Below are 18,112 nucleotides of genomic sequence, written 5' to 3'. Positions count from 1 at the left end.
AGAGAACCATGTTTAGCTGTTTTAGGAAGAAACCTTGTGCCTGCATAAACAACCAGTGTCTGTGAAAAAATATCGAGATAGGCAGATTGACCTTCCCAAGCACCTAATCGCTTACCTATGAACCAAGGATCCTGCATTATCCCCTACCACACTGGTTCTATGTCACTTTTCCGCTTTTTGAAGGGTGCACATAATAAAGACTGATTTATTTTGTTCGTTTATGTGCGGCCCTCAAAAACCCCAAATCGCATTAATTCTTGGGAGGGTTCACCCCATATGCCCTCTTCCTCCTTTCTCCCCCACCTCGTCTCGCCACAGGTATACATACTCACCATCCACCATATTCACACACACGCAAACAGTTACATTTACCCCCTCCCCATTCTCAAACATTCCTTTCACACACATACACACCAACATACACTCACCTACACAATCACCTCTGTCTCCGGCGACTCATCCTCTCAGTCCGGCTGTGCCTGTCAGCTCCTGCGTCACAGGGGCTGACAGAATGATTTAGAAAGACCGCTGAGTGCGGTCTTTCTAAATCGGTCTCTTTTCAAATCGATTTGCAGTAATCTATGTGTTCACTTAGTAGCACCACACTACCATGCTCATGACCATGGGAAACTTTGTCACAGAAAGGATCCTCCACTTTCAGATGCACCCTTTCATACAGGAATTTCTCAAAGATTCTGGGAGATCTGGAGAAGCGACGGAAAACAAAGTAAACTTCAGGGAGACCTCAAAACTGTGAGGTACGTGACGAGAGGAAGTGAAGTGCAAGGTTAATATGCTCAAAGTGGGTGGTATGAAATTAAACATATATTTTAACTCGGTGTAATGGTCAGTTCATTACCTGTTTTTCATTTAAACAATTTCTGGAAATGTGATTTTTTTTCTTTTTGTGTGAAAACTGATAACATTGTTAATGCAAGAAAACTTGGCCTGCTAGAATGAAAAGTAAATTATCACATTAGGACAAGATCCATTGCTATACAAACCAAGTTATATCTGCTTATTTGGATACATTTTGTGATCTTCGTAGTTGCTTTCATGGCCGGCTGACTCACCATATGTATAGTACTCTATCTCAGGAGGCAGCGTCGCATTGGTCAAGTTCTTGACGCTCTCATCGACATAGTTCTGGGCTCTTGAGGCGTGCCAGAAAGCCATGAATCTTGCAATGAAAGATGCTGCAAAAATTGCTAGCATGCCAAAATCGAGAATATTCCATAGTTCAAACATGTACTCCCTAGGACCTTGGGACCAGATTTCCTTGCATTCCGACCATATCATACCTGTGTGAAAATAGGAAAGAAAACAATGCATGTTTCATTTTCCTTTCCAGTGAATTTAGCAACACAATGTTCTTTATCAATCAGGAATTCACAAGGATGACTCAATATATAGCATACTCTCACCAGCATCCAGCAAGGCAGTAAAGACCATACTGAGCTTACCATGCCCTTCTTCATATACTCCCTAACACAGTAGAACACACTAGCTATAACAACACAACACTCTCATGCAAGTAACACAGCAGCACTGTCCAAGCAGGAGGCTGCGTTTTGCTTTTCAACACCACTAAAATACTTCAGGGAAACAAAGCAAACCTCCCATGCATTAAGTACTGGCCCTGTTGGGGCATGTATGCCAGTGGAGAGGAGGAGAGAAGTGCAATGCCCTGCTCTCTCCCTTCCGCGTGCTGGTTCCTGGTACCTCTAATATTTTTGGTGATAAGACGAGAAACGGGTTCGGATAGAGGTAGAGCCGAACAATGCACTACTGTTATTATGCTGGTGGAGGGAAGCCAAAGAAAATAATGTCCCTGTCCTTCTTTTTCTCCACCGGCTGCCCTACTCCTCCAAATACATTGATGACACCTGGCACGCGATGGAGGTGCTTTCACATTTGCTGGTAAAGCTTGTCATGTAGAGTGAGCATCTGAGCAACAGCTGCCACATGGTGGGCAAACCTTGGCATAGGATGGCAGTGCATAGCTGTAACGCTCACCTGGCTCCCATGGAGGCTCTGGTCTGGGTTGCTGTGGCCTCTTCAAGCGTGATGCGCAGAATTTGGACCACCGATTGAACAGGACCCCCAAATCTTGCTTGTCTGGCCTGTAGGAATATCCTTCTGCAGATGAGAAAGGGGATTAACTGTCTACTGAATAGTGTGCTTGCTCCCCCCTTTCCCCCTTCGTTCTTCTCTGACTTCCTCCAAAACCCCCGGTTTAAGCTCACCTTATGGTTTGGAAGGATGAACTCTCCATCCTGCTTCTGGTGCAGGGGCGCGCGTTCGTCCAGTTACTTCACTGGTTTTCAGAATGGCGCTGGCACATCCACTTGACTTTTCTGAGCGATACGCCGTAAGTATGAAGATGCAAAAGTTCAAGTGTGAGCCTCCTTTTATGTTGTTTTTTCTGTCCTTTATTTCAGGTGCAGAACAAAGGCGATGCGTTGAGGGGTTAAATTGCCGGTGGTAAAATCAGGTGAGTTAGTGATGAGGGCGACCCCTCTAAATGTCTTTATAGTTCCACAGTAATGTCTTTTGTCCTTTCCCCATAGGGGCCGGGGTGCGATGCCTGCCAAAGATGCGGCGCCGACCCGAGATGTGGAATGGTTCACCAAGAAAAGCCGGTAAGTAATATGGCTGAAAATTCGGCTTTCCTCTTGTGTTCCCTTGCTCACCTTTTATCTCTTCTTCTCTCCCCTAGGTGCAGAGATGTGGCGACCGGTGCTGAGAGCCGCGATGGAGCCGGGCGGCGTCTCGGGAACAGGTGAGTGAAGCGCGGCGCTGCAGCGAGCAACGCGGTGCTTTTAAATGGAAGTCTTCCTTCAGGAATGCTGGCGTGAAGATTCCGGATGCAGGTAAGAAGGTTGAATAAGTTCTTGGTTTTCACCTTTCTCTTCTCTTATTCCCTTACAGGTGTTCCAGGTTCGAGGCGGGCGTGGCTGGAGTCCAGGTGCAGGAGCAGACACGGTGAGCGTTTAGCTGCTGGGATGCAGAACAACGCGAAGCACGTGTGGCTGTCCGGGCGTGGCTTAAATAGGTTTGGAAGAAGTTCCAGGTGAGTATTCTTCCACAGCCCCACCCAAGTAACAAAATAGTTCCTTCAGAAAAATAGTCCCTCCTAAGCCTTGGTTCTTCATGCAGCATGGTCTGCATCAGGTGAATGTGCAGCATGGTCTGCTTTGGGTAAGTGCACCAAACACTTCCCCTTATGAGCCTGGCGCCTATGGCGCCAGGACTGATGTCCAAGTGGCTTTATTAATCTGGTTCCTGGTTGCACTGGTTTCAAAAGCGACACATGAAAAACGGGGTGTATCCGCATGTTAGCTGGTAGATCTAGCTTGACTGCCACTGGGTTAATTATAGCTTTAATCGAGTAAGGGCCTAAATACCTTGGATTAAAAGTCTGAAGTCCCTTGAGCGATAAGTGTTTGGTAGCCAACCATACTTGATCCCCTATTTGGTATGGAGGCGCCTCCTTTCGATGCAGATCTGCATTCTTTTTGTATTTCCCTTTCGCATGTTGTAAGTGTGCAGTAGCATCCTTGAAGGCTTGAGTAATCGTAGAATGCAAATGGTCCACTGCGGGCATTTCGAGGCTCAAAGGTGAGTCCAAGTCTGAAGTACGAGGGTGATGTCCATATAGGGTATAAAAGGGGCTCTGACCAGTTCCAGAGTGTATCGAGTTATTGTATGCATATTCAGCCACCCATAAAATATCCTTCCAATTACCCTCCGATTGGTGCAACATACATCGTAGATATTGTTCAAGGGTCTGGTTCGTTCTCTCCGTCTGACCATCGGTCTGTGGGTGGTGGCTGGTCGAGAGTCTTACGTCGATTTGTGCCAGTTGACAACATTTTTTCCAAAAATGAGAAATAAACTGGCTTCCCCGATCGGAGATTAGTATGGACGGGAATCCATGCAGACGGATGATATTTTCGAGGAATTCCTTGGCAAGAACAAAAGCTGAAGGTAATCCTTTCAACGGAATAAAATGGGCCATCTTGGAAAATAAATCCACCACAACCAGAATAGTATTGTATCCATTACAAGAGGGCAGGTCTGTGATAAAATCTAGTGACAAGGTGTGCCAAGGTGCTGGTGGAATGTCTAAGGGTTGAAGAAGACCGGCGGGTTTTGTTTTTTGACCTTTGTTTTGGGCGCAAACTCCACAGGACATCACGAAAGATTTAATATCCTTTCGCCAGGACGGCCACCAGAATTGTCGTTTAATTTTTTCCTCTGTTTTGGCAATGCCAGGATGTCCTTCCATCAGAGTATCGTGATGACGGGAAATAACCAGTTCTTACAATTCCTTTTCTGGCAAAAATAAACGTCCTCGGAAGTAAGGTAAGCCATCGTTGATTGAAAAGTCAGACCCCCTTTTGATCCAATCCTGCAAGGCTGAAGAGTCCAAGAATAGTTTTACCCGTGCTTGAATGTCTTCAAGGGTTTGTAAAGTGGTTATCCCCAAGATTCTTTGTTCGGGAATTATCGGCACAGGATCTGAGTTTGTGTCCATTTCTCCCATTCCAATTCGAGATAGCGCGTCCGCTTTGCCATTCTTACAGCCGGGACGGTAGGTGATTACACAATCGAACTCAGCAAAGAATAAAGCCCATCGGAGCTGTTGTGAAGACTGAGCCCTGGCAGTTTTTAAATATTGTAAATTTCGGTGATCAGTGATCACGGTGATGGTATGCCTGGCGCCAAGAAGATAATGCCGCCAAGCCTTAAAGGTGGACTTTCATGGCTAATAATTCCTTGTCGGTGATTGCATAATTTATCTCCGGCGGCGAGAACTTTCTGGACCAAAATGCTACGGGGTGCAATTGGTTGGTTTCGGGGTCTCTCTGAGACAGGACAGCTCCCATGGCTAAGCTGGATGCGTCGGTTTTGACTATATATGGGAGATCAGGATGCGGGTGTTTCAAAATAGGTGCAGACGTAAATTTAGCTTTTAATTCCTGAAAGGCCTGTTCAGCTTCCTCAGTCCATTCGAAACGTTTATTATTCCGCAAGAGTGCAGTGATGGGTTGCACCACCCGTGAAAATTCTGGGATAAACCTGCGATAAAAATTGGCAAAACCAAGCATGCTTTGGACACCTTTCACCAAACTAGGTGATGGCCATTTGAGGATGGCATCCACTTTCTGTGAGTCCATTCGGACCCCTTTAGGTGTCAGGATGAATCCAAGAAACTCAACCTCGGTGGTATGGAAAACGCATTTTTCCAGCTTTGCAAACAGTTTGTGTTGGCGCAATTTCTCAAGGACGGCCCTGACATGTTTTCTGTGATCAGATTCCGAAGAGGAGTACACCAGAATGTCATCGATATACACGCCAACACAGACATCGATGAGTTCCCGAAGGACATCGTTCATGAAGAATTGGAAGGCAGCAGGCGCGTTGCACAACCCGAAAGGCATCACCTGGTATTCGAATAGTCCATATTTTGTACGGACGGCCGTTTTCCATTCGTCGCCTTCTTTTACTCGTACCAGATGATAAGCCCCCCGGAGATCTAACTTGGTGTATATGCAAGCGTCCTTCACCTGGTCAAGGAGTTCAGGGATCAAAGGCAGAGGGTAACGATTTTTAACAGTTATCTGGTTCAATGCGCGATAATCGATACAAGTTCTAAGGTCGCCTTCTTTTTTTGGCACGAAGAACAAAGCCGAGGATGCCGGAGACTTTGACGGGCGAATGAAACCATTGGCTAGGTATTGATCTAAATATTGTCTCAAATGCAGATTCTCCGCTCAGTAAGGGCATAAATCCTGCTACAAGGGGGTTGTGCACCGGGCACCAGATTGATTTGGCAATCGTACGATCTGTGAGGAGGTAACATGTTGGTCTGTTCCTTTTGGAAGACGTCCTGAAAGTCTTGGTATTCCGGAGGTAGTTGCATGGAGACAGAGGTTACTGACGCTAGACTGATCTTCAGATTTTCTGGGTAGCAGGTTTGTGCACACTCCGGAAAGGTTATTCTCTTCGCTCGCCAATCAATTTGAGGATTATGTGTCTCTAACCAAGGGATTTCGAGAATAACCTGAAACTGTGGAGCCTTGATTACATCAAACACAACTGCCTCCCGATGGCCGTCCGGACCTACAAGTGTCACCTTAGCTGTGGAATGTGTTACCGGACCCGAGGCAATTTCAGTTCCATCAACTGTGGTGATGACATCTTTGTTGGTTTAGGACGCAGCGAAAGGTTAATCCTGGAGACCAATTCACGGTCCACGTAGTTTCCTATAGCCCCACTATCGATGTATGCCTTTATTTCATGCAACCGCTTAGGCTGTTCCGGATCTACGAGGACCATTGGCACAGTGAAACGCGAGGTCTGAGAGTTCGTTTTCAAGCTCGGCAAGCGGACCCCTACGCTTGTCGGGCGGGGTCGTTTCCCGATACAGAGGTTTCATGGATTTTATCAGCGGCTCCTACCACCTTCCTGGGCGGCCTTGCCGGGCAATCTCGTAGAAAGTGTCCAGAGGATCCACAATAAAGACATAAGTGCATCTGCCGTCTTCTTTCACGTTCCTTTTGCGTTAAAGGTCCTTTAACTCCTCCGATTTGCATTGGCTCTGAGGCTTCAGCCACTTTGAGGTTAGCGTGGGTCTAGACTAACACCCAGGTCTCAAACTTGGACCGATCTGCTTTTCTGTTTTGCAGTCTGTGATCCAATTGGACCACTAAGTCTATATATTCTGAGCATTCTAGGGGAGGATTTACAACTTGGGCCAGGACATCTTTAAGTTCTCCGCGTAGACCTCGATAAAATAACGTGATTCTTTTATCCTCAGGCCACCCAGTTTCCACAATTAGTCTATTAAAGGTTGCAATGTAGGAAAGGAGGTCTTGATTGCCCTGTCGCAGAGATAGAAGTTCTTCATCTAGAGCCTGCCCCTGGGAGTGACGAGCAAATAACCTTTCCGTGCTTGCTTGAAATCCTTGAAAATCACAAAGAATCAAGTCATCTTGAGTTACCAGTGGAACTGACCAATCGGCAGCACTGCCGCTGAGATATAACAATACAAAGGCTACCTTGGTCTGGTCATTAGGGAAGGCCCCAGGTCTGCACAGGAAATGCAAACGACACTGATTCATGAATACGGTGAATCGTTTGGGGTCCCCAGCAAAGCGTTCGGGTGGGGCCAGCGGCATGTTTCCAGGTAGATTAATCTGTACCGGGTTACTGGAAAGCACAGGTGCGGGGTTCCCTCCGGAAACCGGGTAAAGGAGTTTGTCCAGCTTGACCTTGTAAAGCTGTCTAGCCAGGACATCAGCTCTTTCCTTTGTTACAATCACTTCCCTCCTGAGAGCATTAGTCTCTTGACGAGCGGCGTGTACTTCGGCACGTAATTCCCCCAGTAGTTGGGCCAACTGGTCAGTCTTGGAAGTTTCCATAGCGCCTGGGTGGGAATTTGTAGGAAGGCTTCGCATTCTGTAATGCTCACCAGGCTCCCACGGAGGCGCTGGTCTGGTCTGGGTTGCTGTGGCCTCTTCAAGCGTGATGCGCAGAATTAGGACCACCGATTGAACAGGACCCCCAAATCTTGCTTGTCTGGCCTGTAGGAATATCCTTCTGCAGATGAGAAAGGGGATTAACTGTCTACTGAATAGTGTGCTTGCTCCCTCCTTTCCCCCTTCGTTCTTCTCTGACTTCCTCCAAAACCCCCAGTTTAAGCTCACCTTATGGTTTGGAAGGATGAACTCTCCATCCTGCTTCTGGTGCAGGGGCGCGCGTTCGTCCAGTTACTTCACTGGTTTTCAGAATGGCGCTGGCACATCCACTTGACTTTTCTGAGCGATACACCGTAAGTATTAAGATGCAAAAGTTCAAGTGTGAGCCTCCTTTTATGTTGTTTTTTCTGTCCTTTATTTCAGGTGCAGAACAAAGGCGATGCGTTGAGGGGTTAAATTGCCGGTGGTAAAATCAGGTGAGTTAGTGATGAGGGCGACCCCTCTAAATGTCTTTTTAGTTCCCCAGTAATGTCTTTTGTCCTTTCCCCATAGGGGCCGGGGTGCGATGCCTGCCAAAGATGCGGCGCCGACCCGAGATGTGGAATGGTTCACCAAGAAAAGCCGGTAAGTAATATGGCTGAAAATTCGGCTTTCCTCTTGTGTTCCCTTGCTCACCTTTTATCTCTTCTTCTCTCCCCTAGGTGCAGAGATGTGGCGACCGGTGCTGAGAGCCGCGATGGAGCCGGGCGGCGTCTCGGCAACAGGTGAGTGAAGTGCGGCGCTGCAGCGAGCAACGCAGTGCTTTTAAATGGAAGTCTTCCTTCAGGAATGCTGGCGTGAAGATTTCGGATGCAGGTAAGAAGGTTGAATAAGTTCTTGGTTTTCATCTTTCTCTTCTCTTATTCCCTTACAGGTGTTCCAGGTTCGAGGCGGGCGTGGCTGCAGTCCAGGTGCAGGAGCAGACACGGTGAGCGTTCAGCTGCTGGGATGCAGAACAACGCGAAGCACGTGTGGCTGTCCAGGCGTGGCTTAAATAGCTTTGGAAGAAGTTCCAGGTGAGTATTCTTCCACAGCCTCACCCAAGTAACAAAATAGTTCCTTCAGAAAAATAGTCCCTCCTAAGCCTCATTTGGCTTGGTTCTTCATGCAGCATGGTCTGCATCAGGTGAATGTGCAGCATGGTCTGCTTCGGGTAAGTGCACCAAACACTTCCCCTTATGAGCCTGGCGCCTATGGAGCCAGGACTGATGTCCAACATGAGCCTGGCGCCAACGGCGCCAGGACAGAGTCCAAAGAGCCCCTATAAAGGGCAGCTGGGCTTTTACCCGGGGGCGTGATGCCTGCTCCCGGGGGTGCTGGGCCTGGCCTGGTGCTCCGGGGGTAGGCATCATAACAATAGCAATGCTATCTGTCCACAAACATATGATGACAATGCCAGCCATATCATCCAAGTAACTGAGCCTATCATTACTAACATTTGGCCGGACCTTGAATCACCCGAATGTTCACTAGAATTAGGTGAACTTGTATGAGATTTGGGTGACAGGTTCTGTCGTGTATTGCCCGGCACAATTTCCAGAAATGCACAGTGAAGTTTGTTTGTTTTCTGTACATTTTAATCTGCACCCCATTTCCGAATTTGGGAAGCACATTAAAATGTGTAGAAATTAGATTTTAATTGTGTACATGTGCAAAGGGGACTTGGATACAAGAGCAAGGTCAGGCATGGGTGTCCACTACAGGCAGTACAAACTTCACTGATTGGCACTCTCCCCCTGTGGAACAAGTATAGACATGTTGATAAAAACTGTTTTCTTACTAGGTGAATATCTCAAGTTTGGCTGAACCAATTTTGACTTTTTCAAGTGTGCCTAATTTCACCATAAATCCTTGGCATGTGGCAACAATAGAAATCGACGATTTCGACATTTAGAGGTAAATATCATAACAGGCCTCATTACGACCCAGGCGGTAAGTTACCGCCTGGGCCGTGACTTTACCACCATGGCGTAAACTACGTTTACGCCATGGTGGTTGGCGGACTTACCGCCCCATTCCGAGTTTGATGGGGCAGTAAGTCCCCAATCCCCATTTACCCTTGCCCATTCCCATTTTTGCCCCATAGGGCATAATGGGAGTGGGGAAGGCGTTAATTACGCCACCGTAAATTACCGTGGCGTAATTAACTCCATGGTCCCTTAGCGCCATGGATTTTAACACCTGCTAAAAGCAGGTGTTAAATCCGCCATGGCGCTAAGGGACCTCGTACTCAGGCGGTAAGGGTCGGCGCTGTTTACGGCGCCGTAAACCCCTTACCGCCTGAGTTGTAATGAGGCCCAACATCCACATTCATGCACCACACCCAACTTCTGCTTGAGGGCAGGCTTGGATTGAGACTCTGTAGTTGTTACACCCCTTTGTGTACATATGCCTGCTTGCATTTAAGGAGTGGCCTCGACTGTGTACAGTGGTTTATTTACAGATCTCTTTGCTTGCTAACGTTGGTCCATTTTAGGGAGAATTTTCAGTTTCTGTGATACTTCCCTTTACCCTGAGAGACCTCCCAGCACGTATGCAGGACTCTGGACTTTTTTTTAATTTAAACCTCCTGGGTGAGTGGAACATTTTACCACTCACTCATTCTTTTTCTCTGACTGGGATTTTTATTGTTACTGTTTTAGGGAGTTTGGTCAGATCCCTATGTTTAATAGAGGCATCTGCTGTCTACCTGGTGGCACCCAGGATCCTCTGTGTAGTGTCACTGGGGGGGTCCCTGGGACTTCTCTTTATGTTTAAATACATTTTCTTGTGAGAACTACAGTTCCCAAGAATAGTAAGATAATGTTTATCTTACCTTTTTATTTGTGGGTCCAGCACACACCACCCTATGTGGGGTACTAGGGGTTTACATTGTAACTATTTGTCCCACTCCTCGTTTAACATTTTGTTACACTGACTTACTTAAATTGCTGGCAGCAGTGGTTACTTTTTACTACCTTTTGTGCAGGTTACTAGTTTTCTTAGCTGCAATACAGCACACATTGATGATCATGTTCTCAAAATGGCCCCTGTCTTCTTTTTTCAGAATTTTTCATTTTTCCTTTCCTTCTGGAATTTTCTTCTATCAGTTAGACTATATTTGAATCCTTTTTGAGATTTGTCGACAGGCTTCAGCCCTGAAGCACACTGTCGACAGGCTTCAGCCCTGAAGCACACCCAGGCTCCAGAGTGTCTAGGAAGGCAGGAAGTGACAGAGGAGCCCAAAACCTCACTATCCTTTGTCTGTAGGTATGCCTGGCTGAAACCAGTTCTAACTGGGTGACAGCTCTATGATTGTGAATGAATGAGTTCCAGCATATAAAGCAAGGATTTTGGGACCACAGGCAGAGTAAAACACTGGAACAAGGAACCTGAAGCAGAGGACGAGCAGAGGCACCAGCAGCAGCTTCCAGGACAGCAGAAGCACAGGTGAAGCCTTGTAGCTATGCTGACCCTGTCTTCAAATCAACCCACCAAGGATGACTTCCTCCCTTATGCTGGTGGAACCAACTATCCTCAAGAACCTCTTCATTTTTGGCCATCCCCTGGCATCCTGCACCTTTCCCGGGCTGCAGAACACCAATATCCGTGGTACCTGGACCATTATCAAATGTATTGTCTTCTGAAGATTTAATCTGGTTGAAACTTTGCAGACATCCGTGTGGACCTCTAGAAGCAGGAATCCTTTGCCAAAAGTCCCCTCACCAGAGTTGAGGACCGAGTAATCGAAGAGAATCCAATTGGCAATATTCATTTCTTCTTGGCACTGAGAAAAAGGCACCAAAACCACAGCGAGCCACTGAAGGGTGCTAAATCCATTCGTGCTGAGCCTTTCTCCCAAGTATTGCTGCAGAAGTCTGCCAAAGTTCTCCCTTTTGTCACTACAACCAAGGAGCATGAGTCATGGTCTGCAACGATGCACCTAGAGGGAAGCCAGCTACAATTTCTTCTTCAATTACAAGGTACTATGGATCTTGAAATTACCTTGTGCCATTTTTCGGTACCTCCTTGCTTGGGAAGTGCTGTTTTCTTCAACTCCTCTGTGAAGGCCTTGCTGCTTGTGTATTATTAGGAAGGCTCCACTTGTGCTTCTGTCTTTTCTTCATGGACCACTGACTGATTAACTAACTTTTCCTCTGAAGATCTTCATTAGATCTGGAACTGCCCATTTGAATTTGGCTGTGCTGGATTCGCAAAATTCCATCTTCTTGATCCTACTTGCTTTGGCAATGCTGGGTCCTCCACAGGTTTTAATTGTTGTGAGGCAGGAATGGTATCACAAGTAAGGACACAGACACAAAAGTTACTCATTTCAACACCTTTATTAAGTTTGACTGTAGTGGAGACTTCCTAGCTGTCCCTAATGCTATAATTGGAATAGCCTCGACCATCAAAGTAAAAACAAAATGGTCCAAGTCAAACAGTCAAACAAAGGAATAAGTCTGTGTCGGAAACCTATACTTGCCCTCACATTTCACAATAAGTAAGTGTGGGAAAATGTATGAAAATAAAGAGTGTATCAAAAGAATATCAGAATGGCAATGAAAGTGGGTCACCACTCTGTTCCCCAAGTTCAGTTCAATGGGGATCTTACAAAGTCCTTTCAAGGTGGATAGATTGCATAGTTCAAAGATTTCTCATACATCTGTTAGGCTTCCCTTGCCTATTTCAATGTCAGTTCAATATGCCTCACAGTTCTCTTCAAAGGATGGATTCTTTTGGGCGTCCCTCATCCGGCTTCACAATTCTCAAACAAACAGATATTCACAAAGTTCCTTCTCAGTTACTTTTACGGGCTGCATTTGCCTGTCTTCAAACACTCAAACATGGCTAAAACACTTTCCAGCTAAACAGCTCTGCTTAATATATTTGTACTTCTCTTTCACAATGTTCACCTATCAAAGACCTTCACAACTGCATAGTATTTTCACCCCCATGCATGACCACTCCGACAGCAGGGTCCTTATCATTATCGCCTTGCTAGAGACTTTCGTAACCGCACAGTATTCTCACCCTTACGCGTGAGCACTCTGACAATAGCATTGATTTCTCTATGCCTGTGCCTCTTGCACTTGGTTTTGCAGAACGGGCCCTCAGCCACTCTGTTCCTTATTTCACAAAAATATCAATTCACTTTCACATTAGCCTTTCAGGATCTCTACACAGTCTCTTTCCCGCGTGCCCTTTCCTTCAATGGCTTTCAACACATTTTGCTTTCATTATTCACAGTTCTGTTATCTTTCAAGGAGCATTTAACAAAATGCCTTCTCATATGGTACTGTTTCGTTACTTTGTTTCTCATTTGCTCCCTCGCCGACTGAATACATTTGAGCTTTCAATTCAATGGGCCTCATTACGACCCAGGCGGTAAGGGGTTTACGGCAGCGTAAACAGCGCCGACCCTTACCGCCTGAGTACGAGGTCCCTTAGCGCCATGGCGCTTTTAACACCTGCTTTTAGCAGGTGTTAAAATCCATGGCGCTAAGGGACCATGGAGTTAATTACGCCACCGTAATTTACGGTGGCGTAATTAACGCCTTCCCCACTCCCATTATGCCCTATGGGGCAAAAATGGGAATGGGGAAGGGTAAATGGGGATTGGGGACTTACCGCCCCGCCAAGGTCGGAATGGGGCGGTAAGTCCACCAACCACCATGGCGTAAACGTAGTTTACGCCATGGTGGTAAAGTCACGGCCCAGGCGGTAACTTACCGCCTGGGTCGTAATGAGGCCCAATGTCTTTATCCTTCAACGTGTAGCCTTGTGTGCAACACTGTAGCTTTCCACAATCGTGCCTATCACAAACCGGGCTTTCCCTCTCTTTAAACTCACCGGCTGTGATTGCTTTTGGGCATCCTTCTGTTTTCCGCTTGTTGAGGTCAGGGTCTTTCCCACCTGCCCCTCAGATACTCTCGGGCGGCCACGTTGCTCCAGGGAGGAAACAAGCAGTTTCCTGGCACATGGAGAAAAGGTTTTATCCGGCCCCTTGGCTCCCTTCTCTGAACTCTCCCGGCAATGCTTTCTCCTGCCTCAACCTGCAGCCTGTCAGCATCCCTGTGTCCCGTTCTCCTTTTCCTCTCTCTCTCTCTCAGCGGCTCTTCCATCGCGCCATCCAGCTTGCCTTCATTCTTGGTGCCTTTCTCACTCTCTGTGTCTTTTTGAACCCCAGCTTTTATAGTTTGGAAAACGGTCCATGAATTTCAGGTGTGTGTGTGATTGTGACTGAGTGCCTGACACTGACTGATCTCATTAGAGGGACAAGGCCATTGCATGTTACTAGTGGTCATCTTCCTAGTCTGAGTCTTCCTCTTCCTTGTTCCAGTTGTTGGGCTGATAAGGAAAGTAGGGGAGTTAAGGGAGTTGTAGTATCCCAAAAAGGTAGAGGGAATATGGGGTAAATAACTGTCAGGAAATGGGGAATACCATGTCTCACCTTCTGGTGTCTCCTCCCCACTCCCCGAGGACCCACTACCCAGGTGATCATTCCTGGCTAGTCCACCCCTAGTGTCAGGATCCAATACCAATGGCCCTTCCCTGGCCACCTGAATAAGGGATCTACGGGGACTGAGTCGTGAAACGCCTTCAGGTTTTTCACATTGTGAACACTTTTATTACTAGCAAAGAGACTGCGAAATCCCTCTGGGAGAGTGAACTTGTTATTTAACAGTTGCTAGCTGTGTTCTGTCTAACCTTAAACTTTCCCTCCATCTCAATTTAGAAAATGTGATACATATAAGTGCTGTTACTGACCTTAACTGACTTCACTCTGTGTGCTGGATACGTAAAGCATATAAAAAGTTACTCACCTGCATTTTTGTTCCTTTTTAAATGTTGTATTCCATTTCTAAATTGGATGTTTTTGTTAGTTGTTCCTTTTTAGATTTGTTTGTGTGCCTTGTGTATATATAAATACATATATTTTAATATAACTTTAAGTGAGTGTTTTCTTGGGCCTATGTATGTACTATGTATTTGTACTGCTATACAGCTCACATTACTCCCTCCAAAAATAAGTAGGCCTGTAATTCCTACTCTAAACATTGATATGGAAGGGAATACTAAGAATGAAAGTTTGGTGCTTAGTTCTAATCTGCCTAATGGATCAGAAGGTGTAGAGTGTCCTCAATCCCCCCCTCCAAGGCCTTTTCCTGTACCTCAGTTACCTCCTACCCAGAACCCGCCAGGTCCCAATTTAAACCCAGATTATCTATCTCTTAAAAAAATTAAAATGTAACTTGAATTCAGGAAACTTACTATTCAGTCTGCGGACAAAGGCAAAGAGAGAAGGCACAGGGCAGGGGTAATGCAACATGAATATGAGATGAAGATATTGTCCCTTGACTCTGCTTCCTTTTCAGGGTCTTCTCAGTCTGATGGTCCCAAGGAACCTCGCCAGCCAAGATAGGTGGTGAGTGTGTATTATTCAAAGCTTGATGTATTGGATTGGTTGGGTGCATTTGAGTTTAACTGTAGTTTGCAAGATATTAGTGGGAATTATGTAGTTCCATGGGTTTTGTCTAGGCTCCCCCAGAATGGCTGTGATGCTGTCATGGAGTTGAATACTGAAGACAGAAAAGATTATTAGGCCTCATTACGAGGAAGGAGGTAGCCATGCCGCTTTTTGCGGCATGGCTACCCCCATTCCGGGTACCGGGTCCGGGTTCCCTGAATGGGGAAATACCGGACCATTCCGACCTTGGAGGGCCCAGTATTTCCCCATTCAGGGGACCCGGACCCGGTCCATCCCCATTCCCATTTGAGCCCCCATAGGGCTCAATGGCAATGGGATGCATGCTAACAACGGGACTGTTAATGGCAGGCCCGTTGTTAGCATGCTAGACCGATAGGGGGGCCCGCAAAGGACGTCTTGTAAAACCATGCGTCTTTTGCGGGTCCCGCGAGCCGACATCGTAACGAAGCGGTAGGGGTTAATGGGGCCGCCAGCTCTACCGGCCCCATTAATCCCTAATGCCTTCCTCGTAATGAGGCCCTATGAAATAGTCAAACAGGCTCTTATAGTCAGGTTTGGAAAGACTCCTTCGCAATACCTTAGAAGGTTCAGAGACCGTAAGAAAAAAATAGAACTCCTTGGGCAACCTGGGTGTGTGAATGCCTGAAGGACTTAGATGGCTGGGTAAAGGGTTACAAGGTCAGCTCATTTGAAGGAATGAGGAATTTGTTTTAATTTGAAATTATTGTTGATGCCTGATCCCCAGAGCTGATAAAACACATTGCCGACTCAAAAGAAATTGATCCCAAGAGATAAGCACAAGTTGCTGACTTGTGGGTAGCCAACAGGGCCACTCACAAGGACTCTGGGGAAACTCATACAAAAGGAAGAAAGGAAAAAGCACAAGAAAAAAAGGGAAAGACATTTGTAACCCTCCACCATACAAAGAGGGCCACAAACACCATAAGGGTACATTCCAAGGGAAACCATACAGGTCTAATTAAACCTCTGGAGCCAAATCAGAGGGAGGATATAAAAAAAAACACATTCCAGAGAAGCTGTGGTAAATGTGTGGTTTATGGGTCTATTTACCATGTGAAAGGGGATCACAGATGCAAGGGTAAACCTTTAGGGGTCCAAACTGTCTCCTTACACTTCATCCCTGAGGGAGGGAGAAGCTCCAATCACAGGTACTCACTTTCACTTACTAGCTGAACAACCCATTGGAGTTGAAGCTAGTGTTTCTTTAGTGTCCTTGCGTGTGTGGGAACAGCAGAATATTGATGTTTATAATACAATTCCTGACAACACCAAAGACTATTACAATGCCAGTGTACTTGTAGATGGAGAGGAGACTCCTGCCAGTGGTCTATTTACCATGTGAAAGGGGATCACAGATGCAAGGGTAAACCTTTAGGGGTCCAAACTGTCTCCTTACTCTTCATCCCTGAGGGAGGGAGAAACTCCAATCACAGGTACTCACTTTCACTTACTAGTTGAACAACCCATTGGAGTTGAAGCTACTGTTTCTTTAGTGTCCGTGGGTGTGTGGGAACAGCAAAATATTTATGTTTATAATACAATTCCTGACAACACCAAAGACTATTACAATGCCAGTGTACTTGTAGATGGAGAGGAGACTCCTGCCAGTAAAGACACTGGGGCCAGCATTACAGTGGTTTATGAACATTTTCTCAAACCTGGGGATGTACTTAAGGCACTCAAAGGTCCCATTTAGCTCACCGTAGGCCCTCTCCAAATGGTCCCCATATTGCAAGTCCTCATTCAGTGTAATATCATGGCTGTAAGAATACCTGTTAGTGTGCAATCTGAAGTACCTGGGAGAGTCTTATTGGGTAATGAGTTGAAAACTTTAGGAGTGGATAGGGGATTGCGGTACACCCAGGCCTCCCAGTAAAAAAAAGAAACAGGAGCTGACAAGATTGGCCAGAGAGGCAACTTTGAGAGACACTCAGTTTGAGATGAAAGAGCAATTCAGTTTCACAAACCCACAGTCAGGTCAACCTTCCACTTCTCGCAAGAAGAACGAGATCAAGGAGAAATCCAGTCTCAGGAAAGAAAAAGGACTTCCACCAGAGGAAAGTCCCAAGTCACCCCAGTGACCCCACCTCCAGCTGAAGATATGTTGGTGGTTGAAGAGACTCCTGATGAACCAGCTACTGGTGAAACAGAACTGGAGCACACCCTTCCTTGCTTGGAAGATCTGGATACTAGAGACCATCCTGAGCTGCAGACTTTACTTGGACCCTCTAGGGCAGATTTTAGCAGAGGACAAAGAGAGTGTCCCTCTCTAGAATGTCTATGTCGCACACAGATTTCCAGCTGGAAGGACAAGAGTCAGGGAAGCATAGACTCTACTGGGGGGATGGGTTCCTCTACAGTGATCCTACAGAGTCTACTCCATGGGACCTAACGAGACTGGTAGTACCCGAGGAGAAAAAAAAACAAAGTTTCTACAACTAGCACATGAGATCCCTCTGGCTGGTCACTTGAGTGCCAAGAAGACCAAAGAGAGACGTTCATTGCACTTCTACTGGCCCACGATGGGTGTAGATGTGATAAACATTTTAGAAGCTGCCACACTTTCTGGTAAAAGTGGTACCTAGAAACGCAACCAATCCACTTGGCAATTTATCAAAGTGCTGTGTGTACAGTTGTAATACCTACAAGCAAAACCGTATTACCTAAAAGCAATAACTTGTTGAAAGCAACTGATATTTGACAATACCTAAGTGACATCCCGCCAGAAGCCATGACAAACAAACAAGTTACATTTGATCTCACCGGGCTGAAGACAAATGAGCAAACCAAACGTATACCGAAACCTGGGGTTTGAGATTGTGTCCTCGAGGCGGTACACTGCCTATTCGAAGCTTACACCTCTATCGGAAATTATAAAGACTCTGACACTGCCATAAACACACCAATGGAGTGAGCAGTTGGCAATGACATAGGCATACATGGTGTTTCTATCAAAGTAAATGCTTTTGAAACACAAACCTTGAGCTATAATGCAAGCAGCACTAGGAAGGACAATTTAGAACAGGTGAATAAACCCAAAGAAGTTGCTGAAAGGATTAGGGTTCTACAACTTAGATGAATGCATGGCATTGAT

The 18,112-nt window shown here is 46.3% G+C and overlaps 1 protein-coding gene across 1 annotated transcript in view; it reads right to left on the bottom strand.

Annotated features, from left to right (window-relative positions):
- Positions 1-18,112, bottom strand: part of TRPC6 (transient receptor potential cation channel subfamily C member 6) — a 1,461,060-nt gene that overhangs the window by 675,866 nt on the left and 767,082 nt on the right. Inside the window, exon 6 of the mRNA XM_069639093.1 lies at positions 1,074-1,301. Coding sequence (XP_069495194.1) covers positions 1,074-1,301 — 228 coding nt within the window. The remainder of the gene's footprint in view (positions 1-1,073; positions 1,302-18,112) is intronic.

This window comes from Ambystoma mexicanum, chromosome 7q (assembly GCF_040938575.1).
Source record: "Ambystoma mexicanum isolate Mex_15411 chromosome 7q, UKY_AmexF1_1, whole genome shotgun sequence".
Classification (NCBI taxonomy): Eukaryota; Metazoa; Chordata; class Amphibia; order Caudata; family Ambystomatidae; genus Ambystoma; species Ambystoma mexicanum.
The sequence above is the reverse complement of the archived record's forward strand: the minus strand, read 5'-3'. Positions and strand labels throughout refer to the sequence as shown.